A 21,371-nucleotide genomic window follows, 5' to 3' on the forward strand; every position below is an offset into this window, starting at 1 on the left:
CTTTGGTATACATTATTGGCCTACCAATACACAGCCTGTGGTGTATCATAGATGGATGTCGTTGGTATACATTATTGGCCTACCAATACACAGCCTGTGATGTATCATAGTTGGATGTCGTTGGTATACATTATTGACCTACCAATACACAGCCTGTGATGTATCATAGATGGATGTCGTTAGTATACATTATTGACCTACCAATACACCGCCTGTGATATATCATAGATGGATGTCGTTGGTATACATTATTGACCTACCAATACACCGCCTGTGATGTATCATAGATGGATGTCGTTGGTATACATTATTGACCTACCAATACACCGCCTGTGGTGTATCATAGTTGGATGTCGTTGTATACATTATTGGCCTACCAATACACAGCCTGTGATGTATCATAGATGGATGTCTTTGGTTTACATTATTGGCCTACCAATACACAGCCTGTGATGTATCATAGGTGGATGTCGTTGGTATACATTATTGGCCTACCAATACACAGCCTGTGGTGTATCATAGTTGGATGTCGTTGGTATACATTATTGACCTACCTATACACCGCCTGTGATGTATCATAGTTGGATGTCGTTGGTATACATTATTGACCTACCAATACACAGCCTGTGGTGTATCATAGTTGGATGTCGTTGGTATACATTATTGACCTACCAATACACAGCCTGTGGTGTATCATAGTTGGATGTCGTTGGTATACATTATTGATCTACCAATACACAGCCTGTGGTGTATCATAGATGGATGTCGTTGGTATACATTATTGACCTACCAATACACAGCCTGTGGTGTATCATAGTTGGATGTCGTTGGTATACATTATTGACCTACCAATACACAGCCTGTGGTGTATCATAGATGGATGTCGTTGGTATACATTATTGACCTACCAATACACAGCCTGTGATGTATCATAGATGGATGTCGTTGGTATACATTATTGGCCTACCAATACACAGCCTGTGGTTTATCATAGATGGATTTTGTTAGTATACATTATTGACCTACCAATACACAGCCTGTGGTGTATCATAGGTGGATGTCGTTGGTATACATTATTGGCCTACCAATACACAGCCTGTGGTTTATCATAGATGGATTTCGTTAGTATACATTATTGACCTACCGTCTAAATCACTCGCTGTAGGTTTCAGCTGGTGTGGGGACACGAACCTAGTGTCTATCAGACATAAACTAATTGATTAGCCCTAGTCAGCCAATCGCAGTGGTTTGTGCTGGACTCATTTTAGACTGCGAGTTGTTGACCTGCCTTTGTTTTGTTTTTCAGTAAACATCAGACGTGCCACCATGTTTCCCTTAGTTAGTCTCCTCATCCTTCTGATCGGGGGGATCATGTGCTTCATAGGGCACTGCAATTCTGGACGCAAGATCCTCACATTCGTCTGCGGAATTCTCTTTGTTTTAGCAGGTAAGAATCCAGTTTAGTATACAAGGCTCGAATTAATTATTCCTTATTAGTAATACGCTGTATTTCGTTAAGTCGAATTTGTTCACGTTTAGATCTTTCTTAATCATGTGGATATATCTACGTCCTTTTGATGTCGGCTTCTTCATAATCATCAATGATACCCATTCCTGTTATAACCTTGCTTGGGATTGAAAAACTTCGTTTGGAGACAAGTTCTACAATCCAAAGCACACGAAGCGAGCCCTCCACCCGAGAATGAGACCTAAGAATCATATGAAGTATTTAGTCTAATTGCAAAAACAAACAGACAAAAAAAACTATGCAGAGAAATTCAATATTTACAATATATCGTAACATAAGTTTTCTCGTTCAAGATATTATAAGACCCTATTCCTATTGGTAAAGTTTTATTTTTTGAACAGTAACATGGTGCAAATACCCTTGGCTTTCCTATAGAAGCTCTTCTTTTCCCATTCGCTTCAGCTAGAACTTGGGAACATACTCAACTTTGTCTTTAAATATACGACCTATTATGGATTCATGAATGGGGAACTACTAGCGTGCGATGTATTTTAAATGGACGTTGGGTCGGCTCGGTCTGCCACTACACGGTGGAGATGAAGCTAATCAGGACAGCGGTAACGAGGCGACGGACCTGTAGGTCTTGTCACGTCCACGCAGGTCTCTCGCCGCTCGGGGACAAACTCATCCTTTCCCTAGTTGAGCACGTGTCGGAGCTAGAAAGTATTTACAAACACTTCCTAATATTATTCCGGTCAGCAAAAATACTGTTTACACACTCGCAGATTGTGGTTTGGCGTTTAAACGTAGACTGAACCATTAATAAATTAATTTAATAAGTTATGTATTTGGTGTGGGGTTGTGTTGTTTTATTTGTTGTTTTCTTCTCTTTTTTTTCTTCTTTTTTTTGCTTTTGTTGGGGGGGGGGGGGTTCGGGGGTGTGTGTTGTTTTTGTTGTTTCATACAATTAAAATTGTTATATATAATTTTTAGAATTTCATTATTTGTTTTGAAAATGTAGAAAATACAAAGATAAACAATCAAATCTTATTTTGCCCCGCACCATGAAACCATTTTGCACTGTCATAGATCATAAATATAAATACTTAATAATACTGAACATCGAAGGCCGTATACTACTTAATGGACCGGAAGCATACTGACCTTAAACTCTTTTGTATCATGGACTGAATGCTGTTAGAGCATTCTCAGATAAATGAAATTTAGGGTTTTTATCATCTCAATACTGATGGTGGGCAAACGCTATGCGGGGTGGGGCTAACAGTCCCCCACGGCTCATACATCCTGCCCGCTAGACATTGTAACATTAGATAGAATATGATTAGTGATGTTCCAATGATCGATTATAATCGAAACTGTATCGGTTTAGCTCTATCGATTTGATTATCGATTATAAAAATCTATAATCGATTGTGTGAAAAAATGATATTTGTAACTGTTCCTCTGGTTTAGATGATGGAATTGATGTAAATATATTGGGGTTGTGGTTTGTTTTCACGTGCACATAAAAAAAACCATGAGATATTAAATAATTATTAAAGGTACCGTACAGTATAATTCTTGTGTTCACATAAGTCTACCTGACTGTGTAATCGAAAGTTGGTCGATTGGTGCAATCAATTATAAACGATGATCGATCATGAAACTCCAATCGATTCCAAACACTAATTATGATAATAAAACTGTCTTTATCTGTAACTGGAGCGTAGCAATTCTATGATGTAAATTACCAGTACACACCTTCCGGGTGTAAGGAATTGTCTTTTATATTAAACGTACAAATATTAATATTGGTAAATTGAATAAAAACACAACGACAAAACCAAACATTAGTTTGATGGTAACTAATGAAACTTGGATCCATGGCAAACTTTAGTTATATTTGAAGTCCAGACGGGATACTTGTCAACTAACAGGTTATTGAAAACTCATAGCAAGAAGCAGACCAAAATCACCGTAAATCATAATAGATAATAGGTATAGCCAGTATATAGGGGATATTTGAGATCTTTAATCAAATATGGCGGACACCATGAGCGAGTTCGTCTGTCAGTATGTCTAACACGAGACAGAGTGTCTCGACAGTAGCAGTAGCAGCCGACAGACTTCATTTTCGCCAACACGTGAAAAAGAACCATGTAGGTATATCAAGCAGTTTCCAAGGGCCAGACTGACTTCATGGCCTCTGATGTTTTGCCAGTTGTATATAGTTGCTAGAAACACGTACGCACACCACGTATACACTATATAGTATATAAAAGAATTATTTTTACCAGTGCTCAAAAATCCAGTTGTGAAGTTTTCTCCAAAACGAGATGTAACGCTCAAACCCTTGGTTTAGTTTAGAATCTAACGCTAAGATTTAGTTTAAAATCTAACGCTAAGATACAGTTTAGAATCTAACGCTAAGATTTAGTTTAAAATTTAACGCTAAGATATAGTTTAGAATCTAACGTTAAGAATTCAGTTCAGAGTCTAACGCTCGAACGTTGTTTACACGCTTATGTTCAAAGTTGTTCTAGAATCTAAAGGTCACACTTAGTTTTGAACTAACGCTAAACCATACTCTAGACAGTAGATTAATTGCATGTACTATTCTTGTGCACTATTTTTGTTCTACGTATTTTCGTGCTTATATCCAATTAAGGTTCATGCACGCTGTCCTGGGCACACACCTCAATTATCTGGGATGTCTGGCCAGGACAAAGGGTTAGTTGTTAGTGAGAGAGACGAGAGTGTAGTGGTCTGATACTTACCCAATGAGTCGTTAAAACTCGCTCTGGGTGGGAACCGGTACCGGGCTGCGAACCCTGTATTTAACAGTCTTATGTCAGATGGCCTAACCACGACATCGCCAAGCCCGGTCATACACTAAAACCATGCATTCCAGATTCGTACTCTTGTATAAGCCCTAACCATCACTGCAGAGTAGTTAATCAAAGCGCCAGAGTGTATACAGTCAGGACATTCTGACACATGGAACCGAAGTAGGACATTTAGGTCTTTGTTGCATTAAACATACGTTTCTAAAACACAAATGCTTTCAAAATGTACAGAATGTCACAGAGAACTAAAATATAAAGCCAGCACTTTATTCTAACAATATACTGCTGCAGACATAATTACCCGTACTTCGGTACTGTTCGCGTTTACACAGTCTTGGATTCGTTATTCTGGAACATGTGTCCTGAAATGCGTTAAGGAATTATGTGTTGTCATTCTCTTTAATCGGCCATCTTGAACCTAATGAGTGAAAATGGCATGATATTATCTGCAGCCGTGTGCTTATTATACTTGTCACACAAGTATTTGAGTTGTATAATCACATGGTGTATAATTATTGTCGCATGGTGTATAATTAGTGACACATGGTGTATAATAATTGTTACATGGTGTATAATTATTGTTACGTGATGTATAATTATTGTTACGTCATCTATAGTAACTGTTATTGTTATTGCAATATTTACCAACCTAACTCTTAACAACAATTGGATTTTGGTTTGTTCATAGACTGGATACTGTTCAAACACCGATACAGTTAGCCGTATCTCTGTTGAAGTGACACTGATACAAATCAGTAAATGTAATCATGGGTACTATGTAGTCGTGTAGTGTGCAGTTTTAGTAATAGTGACGCAGCCACTGTTACGTGATCTGTCTCCCATAGCTAGCAGGGTCTGACTTTCACTGGTCAGCAGAATCTCATTGTCATACGGTCGAGTTCAATTAACACTAGGAACACTAGATTCCTGCAACAAGACAACGAAATGGCTAACCGAAATAATTTCTATCGGACTCAGCTTGCGTGCGTTTCTATTTTAGTTCGCCGGCAGTGATCAAGAAAATTCAATATTATCCATCAACCATCTCAACTGTCGGGCGACGGAAATTCGCTTTGTTTTTATGTATGGAATTATCCCAGCTTCCACATCTATCGTTGGTCTGCAGTAAAAGTCAGTAATAGTTTATTTGATTTGACATTCATACCACTTGCACATAGCGAATAGTGTGCAGGGACGGAGGGACAAGGGAGCTGTCAGCTTCATCCTCCTACCTTCGTAATTCTGCCAAATATACAATTGGTAGAAGATAAATATGAAGATGTATGTTGGCATCATTGTTATTCAAAGGTTATCTCTCCATTGCTGGTCGGAGGAAGATTACATCTCTCGCTCCGTCCTACACCTCACTGGTTCAGTACTAACGTACTGCAAGGCGCAAACACTTCAACTGTTTGATTTTCTAAACATCAAGGAACTTCATACATTTTACAGTTTAGCTGTCATTTATCAATACAATTATTTGTATTTGTTTTTAACTAAATAATTAGAGTTTTGGTTTTTAAATCTTATCTGTGAAAGTCAATAAAATACAAAGTCATAGTAGTACTTAAAATATGGCGTAAAATGGTTTGTAAGGAGCGAAAATATAGCTTGGTACCAGTTTTTTTACTAACTTGAAGTTTATCGTTCGTAAAATAATGTTCATCTGTCACCTTCTAAAGCTCGTGTTAAATAAACATTATTTCACATGGAACATAATTTTAATAATAGCTAGTAAGTTGTCTGTTATCCTCTATTTAATTGAATATCTATACACTCACTTATTGATTCTGGTGTGTGTGTGTATGTATGTGTGTATGTGTGTGTCTGTGTGTGTGTGTGTATGTGTGTATGTTTGTGTAACTGTGTGTATGTGTGTGTCACCGTGTGTGTGTGTGTCACTGTGTGTGTCACTGTGTGTGTATGCGTATTCGTATGTGTGTGTGTGTGTGTGTGTGTGTGTGTGTGACTGTGTGTATGCGTATTCGTATGTGTGTGTGTGTGTGTCACTGTGTGTGTATGCGTATTCGTATGTGTGTGTGTATGCGTATGCGTATGCGTATGTGCGTGTGTGTCATTAAACATGTTACTAACTCATTATATGTATAAGGATACATAATACGAGCTTACAGTTCTCGAATTCCTTCGTACCGTCGCCATCTTAGCTATAAAACACGTCATCACACCTTTGTTCCAGAAATGAGTACACGGTGGAGATGATGTGTTGAACACTCGCAACCCTTCAGCTAAAGTTCACCATGTTGGCATTATTCACTTTCTGGAGCGGGATGTATCTATCTGCTCCTGTATTCCACATGGCAGGAGTGCGGTCCTTCCAATGAGCTAAACTGAAAAGTGTCACAAATCGTATTATTGACCCTTACAAAATAAGTAATAAGCTAGGATGTCGTTAACATTGACTTCCACTAGACATTCATCCAACTCCAGCCATGAAAAATATATATTCCGGACCCGACGCCCACCCATTTCCGCCCTGATCCATGTAGTCAGTTCTGGACTATGAGTTACGATATCATTTACAGTTTTTGATATTTATTAAAAACATTCATCTTATGTGTTTTTTTATTATTGTAGTGGTGTTGGTATAAAGTGCTCCCACTGGCAGTAGTTAGTTGGAGTATCCCTATTAGCTCATTTGGTAGAGCGCTGAATTCTCGTACTGAGAGTTCGTGGTTCGAATTCCCTCAGTAGAGGTTGATTTTTATCTATTACATTATTTTAATTAAATATTTATTTTTTATTTTAGGTCTGTGCACACTGGTTGGGATTATTCTTTACATCGGCAGCATAACAGAGGAAGTCGGTAACAAGCCGAGAGCGTCCATAGAAGAGCCCAAGTTTGTGTATTATTACGGATCTTCGTTCATCATGGCGGTCGGGTCGTTCATCCTCACCGAGCTGTCTGGCGTCTTTTCCGTGTACCTTTATATAACCAAAAATAAACAAGCACAACGCAAAAAACTCTACAAAATTAAACACACGGAAAACGCGCACAAGACCGAAGCAAACGATAACAGAGCAAACCACTGGAGGCACAGCGGTCCCCGTTCCCAGTCTCGCGAGAGGTCACAGTCACGTGATCGGTCACGAGATCCATCAGTTACTCGTTCTGATAGCTATTTCACATATACACCTATATCTGATGCATCCCATGAGTTATCGAACTACAATTTTCAAAGAGACTCATCTCGAAACACCATCTCTACGACCGCCGAAATGCATCCCACGCAAAAGGAAATAGTGTCCCCACCACCATCGATTGATATCGTTCGTAGAACAACGCCAGTGTGACCACGGAGTAAATAGGTTTATTTGTAAAGGAAACTAGCTCTTCATTTAAGATCTGCACATGGGCATCAACTCCAAATTGCGATGGTGAATGTGGGTCTTTTGTTGGGGTTTTTTTGGTGTGCTGTTACAAAGTCTGTGACCAATAGTTATTTGGTTTGCCACGCGTCACTGAAGAGGGAATATTCATTTGTTTGGATTAAAGAGCATAAAGGGAGTTAACTCCTACTGAATTGACATGGCGTTTTCGGTTGCTGGAGAGTTGATGTCCCATATGATCAGAGGAGCCGACTCGGCCCATATTCAACACACAGCACGACCACATGGGTTGATAGGGCGGAAATACGCGACAACGGGCCGAGTAACGATTGCCTTTTTCTGTAACGTGAGGGCTACAGTCGACGTCTTGAGCTCAAGATGAAGGTGTGGCTGCTTTAAACGACGTGTGAAATACGAAAACAATGGCGTTAAGATGGTATCAGAGAAATGGCGACGTTTGAATATATATACGTATAGTATATATATATTTACACACATATATACCTAAAACAAATATTTGAAACACGTCTTGGATCATGTTATTGTTATTGTCATGAGCATAAAAGCAGACGTCATTATCCGTTTTACTTCGTTCTTGGAAGCATGACGCACAGGCACGTGATGTCGTAGTCGTGATGACCTATAGAATGAATAATGTAATAATCAAATACCTGTCACGAATTTGTAACAACATCAATGTACATATTGTATCACCACTGAATATTGCTATACATTACTTTGGCCTACTTGGTCTGGTATACATTGTTAATAAACTTCAGTACATACTAATAATGACATGGTATTGCATTCAATTTGCTATCAACGTCAATCGACGTTGGTAAATTTGGAACTGACAATTAGTTTGATAGAAATACAAATAAATAAATAAATAATTCATCTCGAATAGCGTCATTTCAAAAGTCATCACTTCGCTTTTTTTAATTCAATACAAATAAACTAGCAGACGTCTTTAGCAGATTTTACAAGGCACACTCAAGGTCACTTGTGATTTTGATGTATCATTTAATTGTCACATACAGTACATCTGTTTATACGTTGTGGAGATGTACTACAGTGATTAGTTGTCACAGCGAGGGCACGTTGTGTTGGACAAACTGAAAACTAATAGTGTAGTCATGGGTTGAAGTTGGTGTCTACCCTCAATGAAACAGCTGCCATTGGTGGATGTGCAATACTTTGTCATTGTTATATATAAACAATGAGTTTCAGGGAACTTGATCCTGGCTCTATTAACATGAACGTGAAAAGAGTGTATAAATAACATTTTATCTGGACCCGTAGGGTGTAGTAAAAACATAAAATAAATAAACATTCAACCTACTCCACCTAATACTTTTCGGTATGTTCCCGGAAACACAAGTCTGTAGCCCTTAGTATGCATACGAACTTAATTAATAGTACATACTAAAACAAATAATTAATGTGTAGCAATATTTAAATGCTAGTAACGCACAATAAATCTATGTGCTAGTACGTGCGTTGGTTTTATCAGAAATCCGTTACAGGTCAAAGACCATCAGACGTAGTCTACATGCTATCGTGTCTAAAACGTCAAGTGCCTGTGCTTGCGTCATCATATAAATTGCTTTTGTGGACGTATTCCATGGTGTGAACGTACTACTATTAAGCATGACGTTATATGCCACTGTTGCACATAGTTATTTTTAAAGAGACATCATTCTATTGGCTTATCTTATGATTGGTGCATCGTTGTTTGTTTTGCTGTTATTGGTTGTTGTGTTTTGTTTAAGGGAGGTTTCTCTTCGTCTTTTAATTATTTTATTTAGTTTTTCCATTATTATTTTTATGTCACTCACTGAATGTGTCTCTGCAACATAAACGAATAACATGGTTGTTCAATTATCTCCATATCTATAATGCTATGTGTTTTCATTTTAATTAATCCAAGTTTAATGATGTAGATACACTTTTCACCTTTGAACCAACGAACCTACTGATTTTTTGTTGGTATATATGATTATGTGACACGGTTCTAAACTAATCAAATACATACATTTGGATGAAACCTGACAGGCAAAATCATGTTGTGAAATTGCCTATTTGATCATATATCTGAGTAGGTTTAGTTGGTGTGTGCAAACAAATGTTAAACTAGTGAAATATAACCTCAACTTCATATTGAATGTTTGGTTTGTTCATTTTGTTATAATTTTTTATTTGTAAAAAAAAAATATATATACTTTTTCAGCCATAGCAACCTCATGTCATATTTTCAGTTCATGTTCTTTTATATAGGTCATCTGTTATAATTATACACAGCAGAGCGCAGATGTTAAACACAAGCCAGTGTATCAAAGGAAAGGACTATTTGTCGATAACACACTCCACCAAATCATATTTATCAATCAGTCACTATATTTGCCAGCCTTCGGCCAAAACAATATTTACATTTCACCAGACATGGTCACAATATGAAATGGCCTACAAACAGTATACTATGTGTATATAATTGTTAATTATCGCGTATTATGGGTTAATCTGAAGAACTATGATGTCATCACTTACGCTGCCCTTTCAGGTTAGTAGAATGTTTTTTCACATGCACTTGCGAGAGGAAACACACTATTTTTAAATAGCATTTACTGTGTTGGTGCAAGGTTATTTGGAGCGTAAGCGAGAATTTAGTAGTATGTTGTCCTGTATGTATGTCAGTGTGCCTAAACGAACAACCGACTCCGTCATTAAAATACGAAGGTGTTTGTTAGACGGACGCGAGTCTGTTATTAATAACAGGTAGTAACATATTTGGATTCTGTGTTCCCTAGCACCGCATGTTTTTTCTGTTAAAACTTCGATAGCATTGTGTTTTGATAAAAGTACTATGACGAAATAATTCTGAAGAAATCATTAGTTGTGTTTTTAATAGGGTAGATTCGCTTAAAACGAAGTGATTGGAATCACTTGATCTTAGGATTGTGTTCGCCCGTTACTACACTGAGCTATAACACCAAACCATATACAACCCCTGGTTGACATTCACACACACACACACATACACACACACACACAGACACACACACACACACACACACACACACAGACACACACACACAGACACACACACACATACACACACACACAGACACACACACACACAGACACACACACACATACACACACACACAGACACACACACACACAGACACACACACACAGGCATACGGTATGTTGTGTAGACCTCGCTGTTTAATGGGAACTATCACTCTCCCCCCCCTCTCCCCCCCCCCCTTTACTTCCCTGTGACTAGTTCAAGGAGAGTCGTTTTTAACTCTCCTTAGCATGTGAATGTATATGGTATCAATATGGCAATGTCTTAATTGGCTCCCCATAATCAAAATTAGGGGAGCAATTAGTCTCCTAAATTTGTTTCCACGTCGTGATCTGGTTATGATTTTAAAATGAAGATTATATACTGTTATGACAGTAATTATTCTTATCAGCTGGTTGTTCATTCTCAGAACTTGAAACAGTTGAATTCCTTTACTCTGCCTTTGGCAGCATGGGGAATACAGGCTGCAAAAAGTTCGTGTCTCATGAATATTAATAAGCCCACAGCTGCTTCAAGAACGAATGAATATAAATTTGACAATCCTCACAGGAATACTACTACTTTGAAATATTCTTTGTGGTGACCTTCTCAGCACCTACGTACGGGTAGCCCAGTGGTAACGCGCTCGCGTGATGCACGGTCAGTTTCGGATCGATTCCCGTCGGTGGGCCCATTTGCCCTATTTTTCGTTCCAGTCAGTGCACCACCACTGGTATATAAATGGCAGTGGTATGTGCTATCCTGTATGTGGGATTGTGCATATAAAAGATACCTTGCAACTAATAGAAAAATGTACACTAATGCTGTGAAAATCACCAAATGTTTGACATCCAATAGCCGTGGATTAATAAATCAGTGAGCTCTAGTGGTGTTATTAAACAAAACAAACTTTAGCTTTTTCTCATAACCTTTGCTTAGTGATTGGCTCGCTCAAGGCTGGAGTCGAAACCGGTACCTACTAGCCGTAAACTGAATCACACTGAAAGGAAGGGGATTTTTGTTGAACGATACCTCAGCACATCAACTACGGCTATTAAGTGATGGAGAAATTGAGTTAGAGAGAGAGATAGTAACTCACTGTCGCCATATTGGCTACTCCCACCCAAAAAGAAGTGATCTTGTATATATGGACAGCCTTTGGTCTGCTAGTTGAGGGGAGTGACCGGCCTCGGCGGTGTCGTAGTTAAGCCATTGGTAGGTACTGGGTTCGCAGCCCGGTACCGGCTTCCACCCAGAGCGAGTTTTAACGACTCAATTGGTAGGTGAGGGTGTGTGCCCAGGACAGCGTGCTTGAACCTTAATTGGATATAAGCACGACAATAAGTTCAAATGAAAATGAGGGGAGTAATGGGACATGAGAGTGATAGCTCGCCTGAACCGGCGAGGTGTGCTTTCTATACATCCACAGTTCTCTGGGTTGTCATAACATCCACAGTTCTCTGGGTTGTCATAACATCCACAGTTCTCTGGGTTGTCATAACATCCACAGTTCTAAGCTCAAAACACTCACTTCATTTGACCGGTAGGCGCGCGCGCGCTATTGTCCTGGTGATACTGGCTGGTGATAGACCCCCTTTAAACTCTGTCTTGCGTACTCGTCAGGATGTGTGACGATTCGCAATACTCCATCAGATCACAAGCGTCAACATTTACTCGTCTCTAGATCATTTCGGAACATTTTGCAGTGTTGAGTTTCTGACGAATATATACGTGATAAAACGCTTAGAAATAAATTTTATGTGACTATATGTCGATATGTTAATAAATTGACGCTCTTGACAGCTGTGGTGGCAGTACTCATGACGGGTGCCACCAATGATGCAGGATATGGTCACCTTTCACGAACACCTGATATCATCAATGTTATGACACTGATTCATGAGTGCATGTTATCACTGCTATATTTATTCCAATGTTCTCAGTCCTGTGCTAGTTTTCATTTAGTAAACTAATCTGGAAGTGGCAGTCCTCTTTAGGGTGGTCAAAAGGATGGATGCAGTGTCCAGTAAAGGATCTCCTTGGGAGTGGCTGTCCTCCCATAGACGAGGCACTAGACTGAGATTTATGGAATCAGCCACTGTTTTGCCAAATTTCCATTCGACTCGGATTGTGCAGAATTGTGGTCTTAGCGACGGATAACGGTTTTGTCGTTCAGATTATATGTTGATTGTTTTATGCCAGATAAATTCATCGTCCAATGTAGTCGTGTACGCCATTCAGGACCCGTGTTTATCAACATTTTAATTTTATTTCCAGAGACTGAGACCTCAGTTTGATTAAATCCTGAGGTCGTAGACATTATGTGTTCTTTGTTCCCAGTGTTTGAGCTTAATATAGGTCACAAACGCATAACGGTGATGTAGCAAACTGTGCTGCATTACGAGTCGTCTGTATATGAATTCGCATTTCAGCCCTTTATATACTGTTCAAAATAAGTATAGGATATTCGACTGAAACGCAGTATTATAGGAAAGTAGTGGATGCCAAACTCAGAGGGAATGATAACTCACGACTATGTAATCACATTTAATGTTTATTGCAAGATATAGAGATATTCGTGAACGAGGGTCATTAAAGTCACAAAGGTAGAACTCCATTTTAACGACTATTTTACTAACAGACATTAACTTCTGACGTTCTGCACGTGTTTGATGGCGGGGTACGGCGGGCGGAGATTTTGGCTAATGGCTAGGTTTTTGTATATTTAGTCATACGGATAATTCAGTTGAAATATCCTCTACTTAAGTTTTAACACCATATAATGGGAATTTTTGTGAGTGGTGTGTGCGTGTCTGTGAACTATTAGTTTGGGTTAGAGAAAAATATTGTTTATCACTTTGGTTACAAGGACAGCTGGATATAGATACTAGCATACAGGTATATACAGCAGTGTCTGTTTGGAGCACAACACATACACTCTTATTTAACAGAACATACTTACACTCTTATAACAAAACATCCTTACACTCTTATAACAGAACATCCTTACACTCATATAACAGAACATCCTTACACTCTTATAACAGAACATCCTTACACTCTTATAACAAAACATCCTTCCACTCTTATAACAGAACATCCTTCCACTCTTATAACAGAACACCCTTACACGCTTATAACAAAACATCCTTACACTCTTATAACAAAACATCCTTACACTCTTATAACAAAACATCCTTACACTCTTATAACAGAACATCCTTACACTCTTATAATAGAACATCCTTACACTCTTATAACAGAACATCCTTACAATCTTATAACAGAACATCCTTACACGCTTATAACAAACCATCCTCATACTCCTATACCAGAACACCCTTACACTCTTATAACAAAACATCCTTACACACTTATAACAGAACATCCTTCCACTCTTATAACAGAACATCCTTACACTCTTATAACAGAACATTCTTACACTCTTATAACAAAACATCCTTACACTCTTATAACAGAACATCCTTCCACTCTTATAACAAAACATCCTTCCACTCTTATAACAGAACATACTTACACTCTTATAACAAAACATCCTTACACTCTTATAACAGAACATCCTTACACTCATATAACAGAACATCCTTACACTCTTATAACAGAACATCCTTACACTCTTATAACAAAACATCCTTCCACTCTTATAACAGAACATCCTTCCACTCTTATAACAGAACACCCTTACACGCTTATAACAAAACATCCTTACACTCTTATAACAAAACATCCTTACACTCTTATAACAAAACATCCTTACACTCTTATAACAGAACATCCTTACACTCTTATAATAGAACATCCTTACACTCTTATAACAGAACATCCTTACAATCTTATAACAGAACATCCTTACACGCTTATAACAAACCATCCTCATACTCCTATACCAGAACACCCTTACACTCTTATAACAAAACATCCTTACACACTTATAACAGAACATCCTTCCACTCTTATAACAGAACATCCTTACACTCTTATAACAGAACATCCTTACACTCTTATAACAAAACATCCTTACACTCTTATAACAGAACATCCTTCCACTCTTATAACAAAACATCCTTCCACTCTTATAACAGAACATCCTTACACACTTATAACAGAACACCCTTACACTCTTATAACAGAACATCCTTACACTCTTATAACAGAACATCCTTACACTCTTATAAAAGAACATCCTTATACACTTATAACAGAACTCTTATAACAGAACACCCTTACACTCTTATAACAAAACATCCTTACACTCTTATAATAGAACATCCTTATACACTTATAACAGAACTCTTATAACAGAACATCCTCATACTCTTATAACAGAACATCCTTACACTCTTATAACAGAACACCCTTACACTCTTATAACAAAACATCCTCATACTCTTATAACAGAACACCCTTACACTCTTATAACAAACCATCCTCATACTCTTATAACAGAACATCCTTACACTCTTATAACAAACCATCCTCATACTCTTATAACAGAACACCCTTACACTCATATAACAAAACATCCTTACACTCTTATAATAGAACATCCTTATACACTTATAACACAACATCCTTACACTCTTATAATAGAACATCCTTACACTCTTATAACAGAACATCCTCATACTCTTATAACAGAACATCCTTACACTCTTATAATAAAACATCCTTACACTCTTATAACAGAACATCCTCATACTCTTATAACAGAACATCCTTACACTCTTATAACAGAACATCCTTATACACTTATAACAGAACATCCTTACACTCTTATAACAGAACATCCTTACACTCTTATAACAGAACATCCTTACACTCTTATAATAAAACATCCTTACACTCTTATAACAAAACATCCTCATACTCTTATAACAGAACATCCTTACACTCTTATAACAGAACATCCTTATACACTTATAACAGAACATCCTTACACTCTTATAACAGAACATCCTTACACTCTTATAACAGAACATCCTTACACTCTTATAACAGAACATCCTCACACTCCTATAACAGAACATCCTTACACTCTTATAACAGAACATCCTTACACTCTTATAACAGAACATCCTTACACACTTATAACAGAACATCCTTACACTTTTATAACAGAACATCCTTACACTCTTATAACAGAACATCCTTACACTTTTATAACAAACCATCCTTACACGCTTATAACAAACCATCCTCATACTCTTATAACAGAACACCCTTACACTCTTATAACAGAACATCCTTACACGCTTATAACAGAACATCCTTATACACTTATAACAGAACATCCTCATACTCTTATAACAGAACATCCTTACACTCTTATAACAGAACATCCTTACACTCTTATAACAGAACATCCTCATACTCTTATAACAGAACATCCTTACACTCTTATAATAGAACATCATTACACTCTTATAACAAAACATCCTCATACTCTTATAAAAGAACATCCTTACACTCTTATAACAGAACATCCTTACACTATTATAACAAAACATCCTTACACTCTTATAAAAGAACATCCGTACACTATTATAACAAAACATCCTTACACTCTAATAAAACATCCTTACACTCTTATAATAAAACATATTTACACTTGTATTTTAATGTGACTGAAACCATGTTTGAAGTCCCATATATGGACGTGTGTGTAACGCATATTTATGACAATGACATTGTTTGTTTTTATTAAGTGGCGGTTTCCCTCCTAGACATGGTATCATATTGATACGCGAATCATCACACTACAGCACCCTTCAGTGACCCTTCATGCATAGCAAACAGGAGTTGGAAAGAGAATCACCATTACGGTTCCATGTCATTTGTCATTGGTTATTTGCATCACTTCTTTTCATGAAAAACCCACACACACTTCGGCATGTTATTTTTGTAAACGCCAACTCTTCTCCTACTGGCGTTCTTTGGCGGTGCTCCGAAATACGTTATCGGATACTTAATTTTAATACATTTTCTAGTAATTGTTTTTATATAAAACTAATAATAGAACACGTATTTTAGGTGCTCCATTCAATCCCTGCCCATTTTACCAACTTCATGAAATATTGCTGTCACATGTTCTAATCTGAATGCTACAACTATTACAAGAAATCGGGGTATGGGTTGGTGAGCCATTTCAGTGACCTATCGTTTATGGACGTGGACGTGTAGTGTCTGAAAGTGTAACTGAATGTCTTTCTTGTTGGAACTATGAAATATGTTTGGGTAAATGCACACAAAGAAAAACAATAAGCAAAAAAAACACACCACAAGGCAGGTTTGATAATCATGGGCGTACATGGTTCGACCGAACACCACCCCCCCCCCCCACCCCCACCCCCACCCCCACCCTGAAATCGCTTTTTTTATAATTTAATATATCTGACATTGATATCTGACATTATTATATTTACTCAACATAGAAATATATGCCCAATATCTCTGCAATCTATTTTGGAACCCCCCTTTTCAAAACTCAACATAGAAATATATGCCCAATATCTCTGCAATCTATTTTGGAAACCCCCTTTTCAAAATCCTATGTACGCCCATGATAATGATTATGTGTGTATTGATTCCCTGTGTGATATCGGTCGGTAAATCTACTGATAACTCCCACAAATCCTGAGGGCATTTGTGACGTAAAAGTGAACAGTTCGCCTTTGTGGGCAGTCTACAAACCTACGACCAATTCTTATGTAGCTACTTGATGATACAGTATACAGCTGATTTTGCTTTCATTCTTATACCTGTAACGAATCTTACCTTTGTAGCAAAGTGGCTTTCTTCATTCTGGACATAGTGTTAAATTGTAAAATATTATTTTATGTGTAATCTGTATAAGATTTGAAAATCTGTTTGATGTGTACGGGCATCCAATTTTGTGTTAGCTGGTTTAAGCAAATTCTGTCAGTAAAGGCGCATGCAGTGACGATGCGCTGTTAGAAGTGTTATATGAAACTATAGAACCTTATCTGTATGTCACTTTATTTGTCGTGTCTCCACCATAATCTCCATGTTAATGATGTTTTCAGTACTGCACTTCACGCATATTTAACCCATTATGTTGAAAAACGAAGAGCATAACATTTTATATGTCAATTTTGTATAATAAATTATGAAATTCCACAAAGTTTATCATTGTTTGTGCTTCTTTAGTATGCACATGTTTAACATGTGTGCGTTGTATGGATAAACAAGGTAATGTCGTCTTTATGCGATGGGTAGGCTGTCAAGGATCACTTAAACGTTATAATTCAAAATATTTATTATCTTGAGTATTAGTGTAATGTAGTGTATTAGATTGTCCAATATATTTAAGTCACACACATGTACGTACGTGCGATATAAAAGTCGGCTTTCGTAAACAAGTGTTCACTTATATTTGTAAACAAAATTATATTTTAATTCACGGTTTGTCGATTCAACAGACGTTGACCGAGAACGTACAAATAACGAAAATTAGATTAACGCACTAAAGGCGAGGTTTTGTATTTCTGATTCTTAGGACTTTTTTTCACACTAACACCAACGGTAACATTTCTGTGTCAAATACATGTCACGAGTTTATTTACAAACTACTTATGATTCTATAATTTAAATAAAATGTCTTGTATATCAAAGTATGTCACAACCCCCACACACCTCCATTACATGTCTTTGTTTTAACCCTATAATCACATCCGTCAAACATGGGCGGGCCTATACCCCACTTTTGAAAACTTACTTTATGTTTTTTTGTTGTTTTTTTAAGCAGTGGTATCATTATATTCATGACGTCACTAACAAGAAAGTCGTTAATTTTAAAACATGCAATTGTTTAGATGTTATCGACTAACAGAGACTTTTTAACGATTGTAATTACATATCAAATATGTTTTTCTTCATAAAATATTAGTGGCTGTATATCAAACGCGTTTCTGATCGTTCTACTATTTGTATTAGGTTAAATTTCATTTTATTCCCTAAAATAAATTTTAGTTTCGGCTTCTTACAAATATTAAGACGACCAGAAACACATTGAATATACAGACATTGATATTCTAAACAAGAAAATGCATTTAATATGTAAGGTTAATCGTAGAAATATTTTATTAGACGAAAACATTTTACAATGCATCAAACCCAGGAATGTCCCTTTAACTGAATCACTGCACATAGCTCCTTCGAGTACATAAATTATCCGTCAACGTAATTATGATTCTTTGTGTTATTCGGGAACCGTGGTTTCGAAACGCCTTCAACAGCAGCAAAAAAAACGTGCTAGTATTGTGTTAAAGGAGATCAATACTAGTAAATCAACATAGACCCTCGTCACAAGATTTGTGTCTTCAGCGCATGTCTTTTCAAACTATAGTCCGTCCGACAGGGAACGCCTTTTTTTCATTCTACAAGTTATTTATTTATGAGCCGATTGATTTGTAAATTACGTTTTAAAAAGTATTTTTTTATTATTTCCAAAACATTTTTCTTCTGACGTCAAACTAAAACAATGTATATAATTATGGGACGGATTATAGGCTAGCGCGTGATATATACGACATTCCTAGAACATTATGCTCAACACTTAAAAACACTCGGACGGCCTGTGTTCCTCGTCTTGTAGGGGTGAGATGTATCCTAGTGGTAAACCGCTCGACTGATGCGCGGTCGGTCTAGGATCGATCCCCGTCAGTGGACCCCTTAGGCTATTTTTCGTTCCAGCCAATACACCACGACTGGCATATCAAAGGCCGTAGTATGTGCTATCCTGTCAGTGGGATGATGCATATAAAAGAGCCCTTGCTACTAATGGAAAAATGTAGCGGGTTTCCTCTCTAAGACTATATGTCAGAATAACCAAATGTTTGAATTCCAACATCCGATGATTAGTAACTGAATGTGCTCCAGCGGTGTTATTAAACAAAACAAACTTTTCCTCATCTTGCCATCCTAATAGCATCACCACCGCCTCGGTGGTGTCGTGGTTAGGCCATCGGTCTACAGGCTGGTAGGTACTGGGTTCGGATCCCAGTCGAGGCATGGGATTTTTAATCCAGATACCGACTCCAAACCCCGAGTGAGTGCTCCGCAAGGCTCAATGGGTAGGTGTAAACCACTTGCACCGACCAGTGATCCATAACTGGTTCAACAAAGGCCATGGTTTTTGCTATCCTGCCTGTGGGAAGCGCAAATAAAAGATCCCTTGCTGCCTGTCGTAAAAGAGTAGCCTATGTGGCGACAGCGGGTTTCCTCTAAAGAACAGTGTGTCAGAATGACCATATGTTTGACGTCCAATAGCCGATGATAAGATACAAAATCAATGTGCTCTAGTGGCGTCGTTAAATAAAACAAACTTTACGTTTAACATTGATTAAACGCATGTGAATACGAGAAGAAAAACAGACTTCGTAAATTCGTCCCCGTAAGTTTATGTTGTACGGTTACATGTATTTGGCATCTATTTCATGCATAAGATCATAACATTACGGAAGATGCACGGATAAGTGGCATCTATTTCATGCATAAGATCATAACATTAAGGAAGAAAAAAGATAGAAATGTTTTATTTAACGACGCACTCAACACATTTTATTTACGGTTATATGGCGTCAGACATATGGTTAAGGACCACACAGAGTTTGAGAGGAAACCCGCTGTCGCCACTACATGGGCTACTCTTTGCGATTAGCAGCAAGGGATCTTTTATTCGCGCTTCCCACAGGCAGGATAGCACAAACCATGGCCTTTGTTGAACCAGTTATGGATCATTGGTCGGTGCAAGTGGTTTACACCTACCCATTGAGCCTTGCGGAGCACTCACTCAGGGTTTGGAGTCGGTATCTGGATTAAAAATCCCATGCCTCGACTAGGATCCGAACCCAGTACCTACCAGCCTTTAGACCGATGGCCTAACCACGACGCCACCGCGGCCGGTCATATTACGGAAGATGCACGGATAACTGGCATCTATTTCATGCATAAGATCATAACATTACGGAAGATGCACGGATAACTGGCATCTATTTCATGCATAAGATCATAACATTACGGACGATGCTCGGATAAGTGGCATCTATTTTATGCATATGTTGAGTGCGTCGTTAAATAAAACATTTCCTTCTTTCCTATTTCGAAACAAAATTAAATATGTATACTTCAAAGTATTTAGTTGTACTCATAGTAATAATACGAACAAAAGCGTTCGAGATGGGGCATCTGGGAGAACAACTGCCCCCCCCCCCCCCCCCCCCCAATGCTGGAGCAAATTTTCGCAAAATAAATTGGCCTAAAAACCTCTCACCATGTATTTCCGTCATTCTACTCATATTGTTAGTTGTAAGCCATGTTTGGCAGTGATGCAAATATGAATAAACATGATTCATGCATGTTTGTTTAATACAAAGAAAAACCAACCTCTCAACACACCCATAAAACACACACACACACACACGCACGCACGCGCGCGCACACACACACACACACAGACACACACACACACACAGACATACACACGCACGCACACACATACACACAGAGACACACACACACACGCACGTACACACACAGACACACACACGCACACACACACACACACACAACCACCACCAGCACCACCACCAGCCACCCA

The 21,371-nt window shown here is 38.0% G+C and overlaps 1 protein-coding gene across 1 annotated transcript in view; it reads left to right on the forward strand.

Annotated features, from left to right (window-relative positions):
* LOC121378211 (voltage-dependent calcium channel gamma-5 subunit-like) overlaps window positions 1–10,537 on the forward strand; it is a 108,542-nt gene extending 98,005 nt beyond the window's left edge. The window contains exons 3-4 of the mRNA XM_041506290.1: window positions 1,307–1,447; window positions 7,082–10,537. Coding sequence (XP_041362224.1) covers window positions 1,307–1,447; window positions 7,082–7,626 — 686 coding nt within the window. The 3' untranslated portion in view covers window positions 7,627–10,537. The remainder of the gene's footprint in view (window positions 1–1,306; window positions 1,448–7,081) is intronic.
* Window positions 10,538–21,371: the final 10,834 nt, after the last annotated feature.

The sequence above is a fragment of the Gigantopelta aegis genome, chromosome 8 (assembly GCF_016097555.1).
Source record: "Gigantopelta aegis isolate Gae_Host chromosome 8, Gae_host_genome, whole genome shotgun sequence".
Lineage (NCBI taxonomy): Eukaryota > Metazoa > Mollusca > Gastropoda > Neomphalida > Peltospiridae > Gigantopelta > Gigantopelta aegis.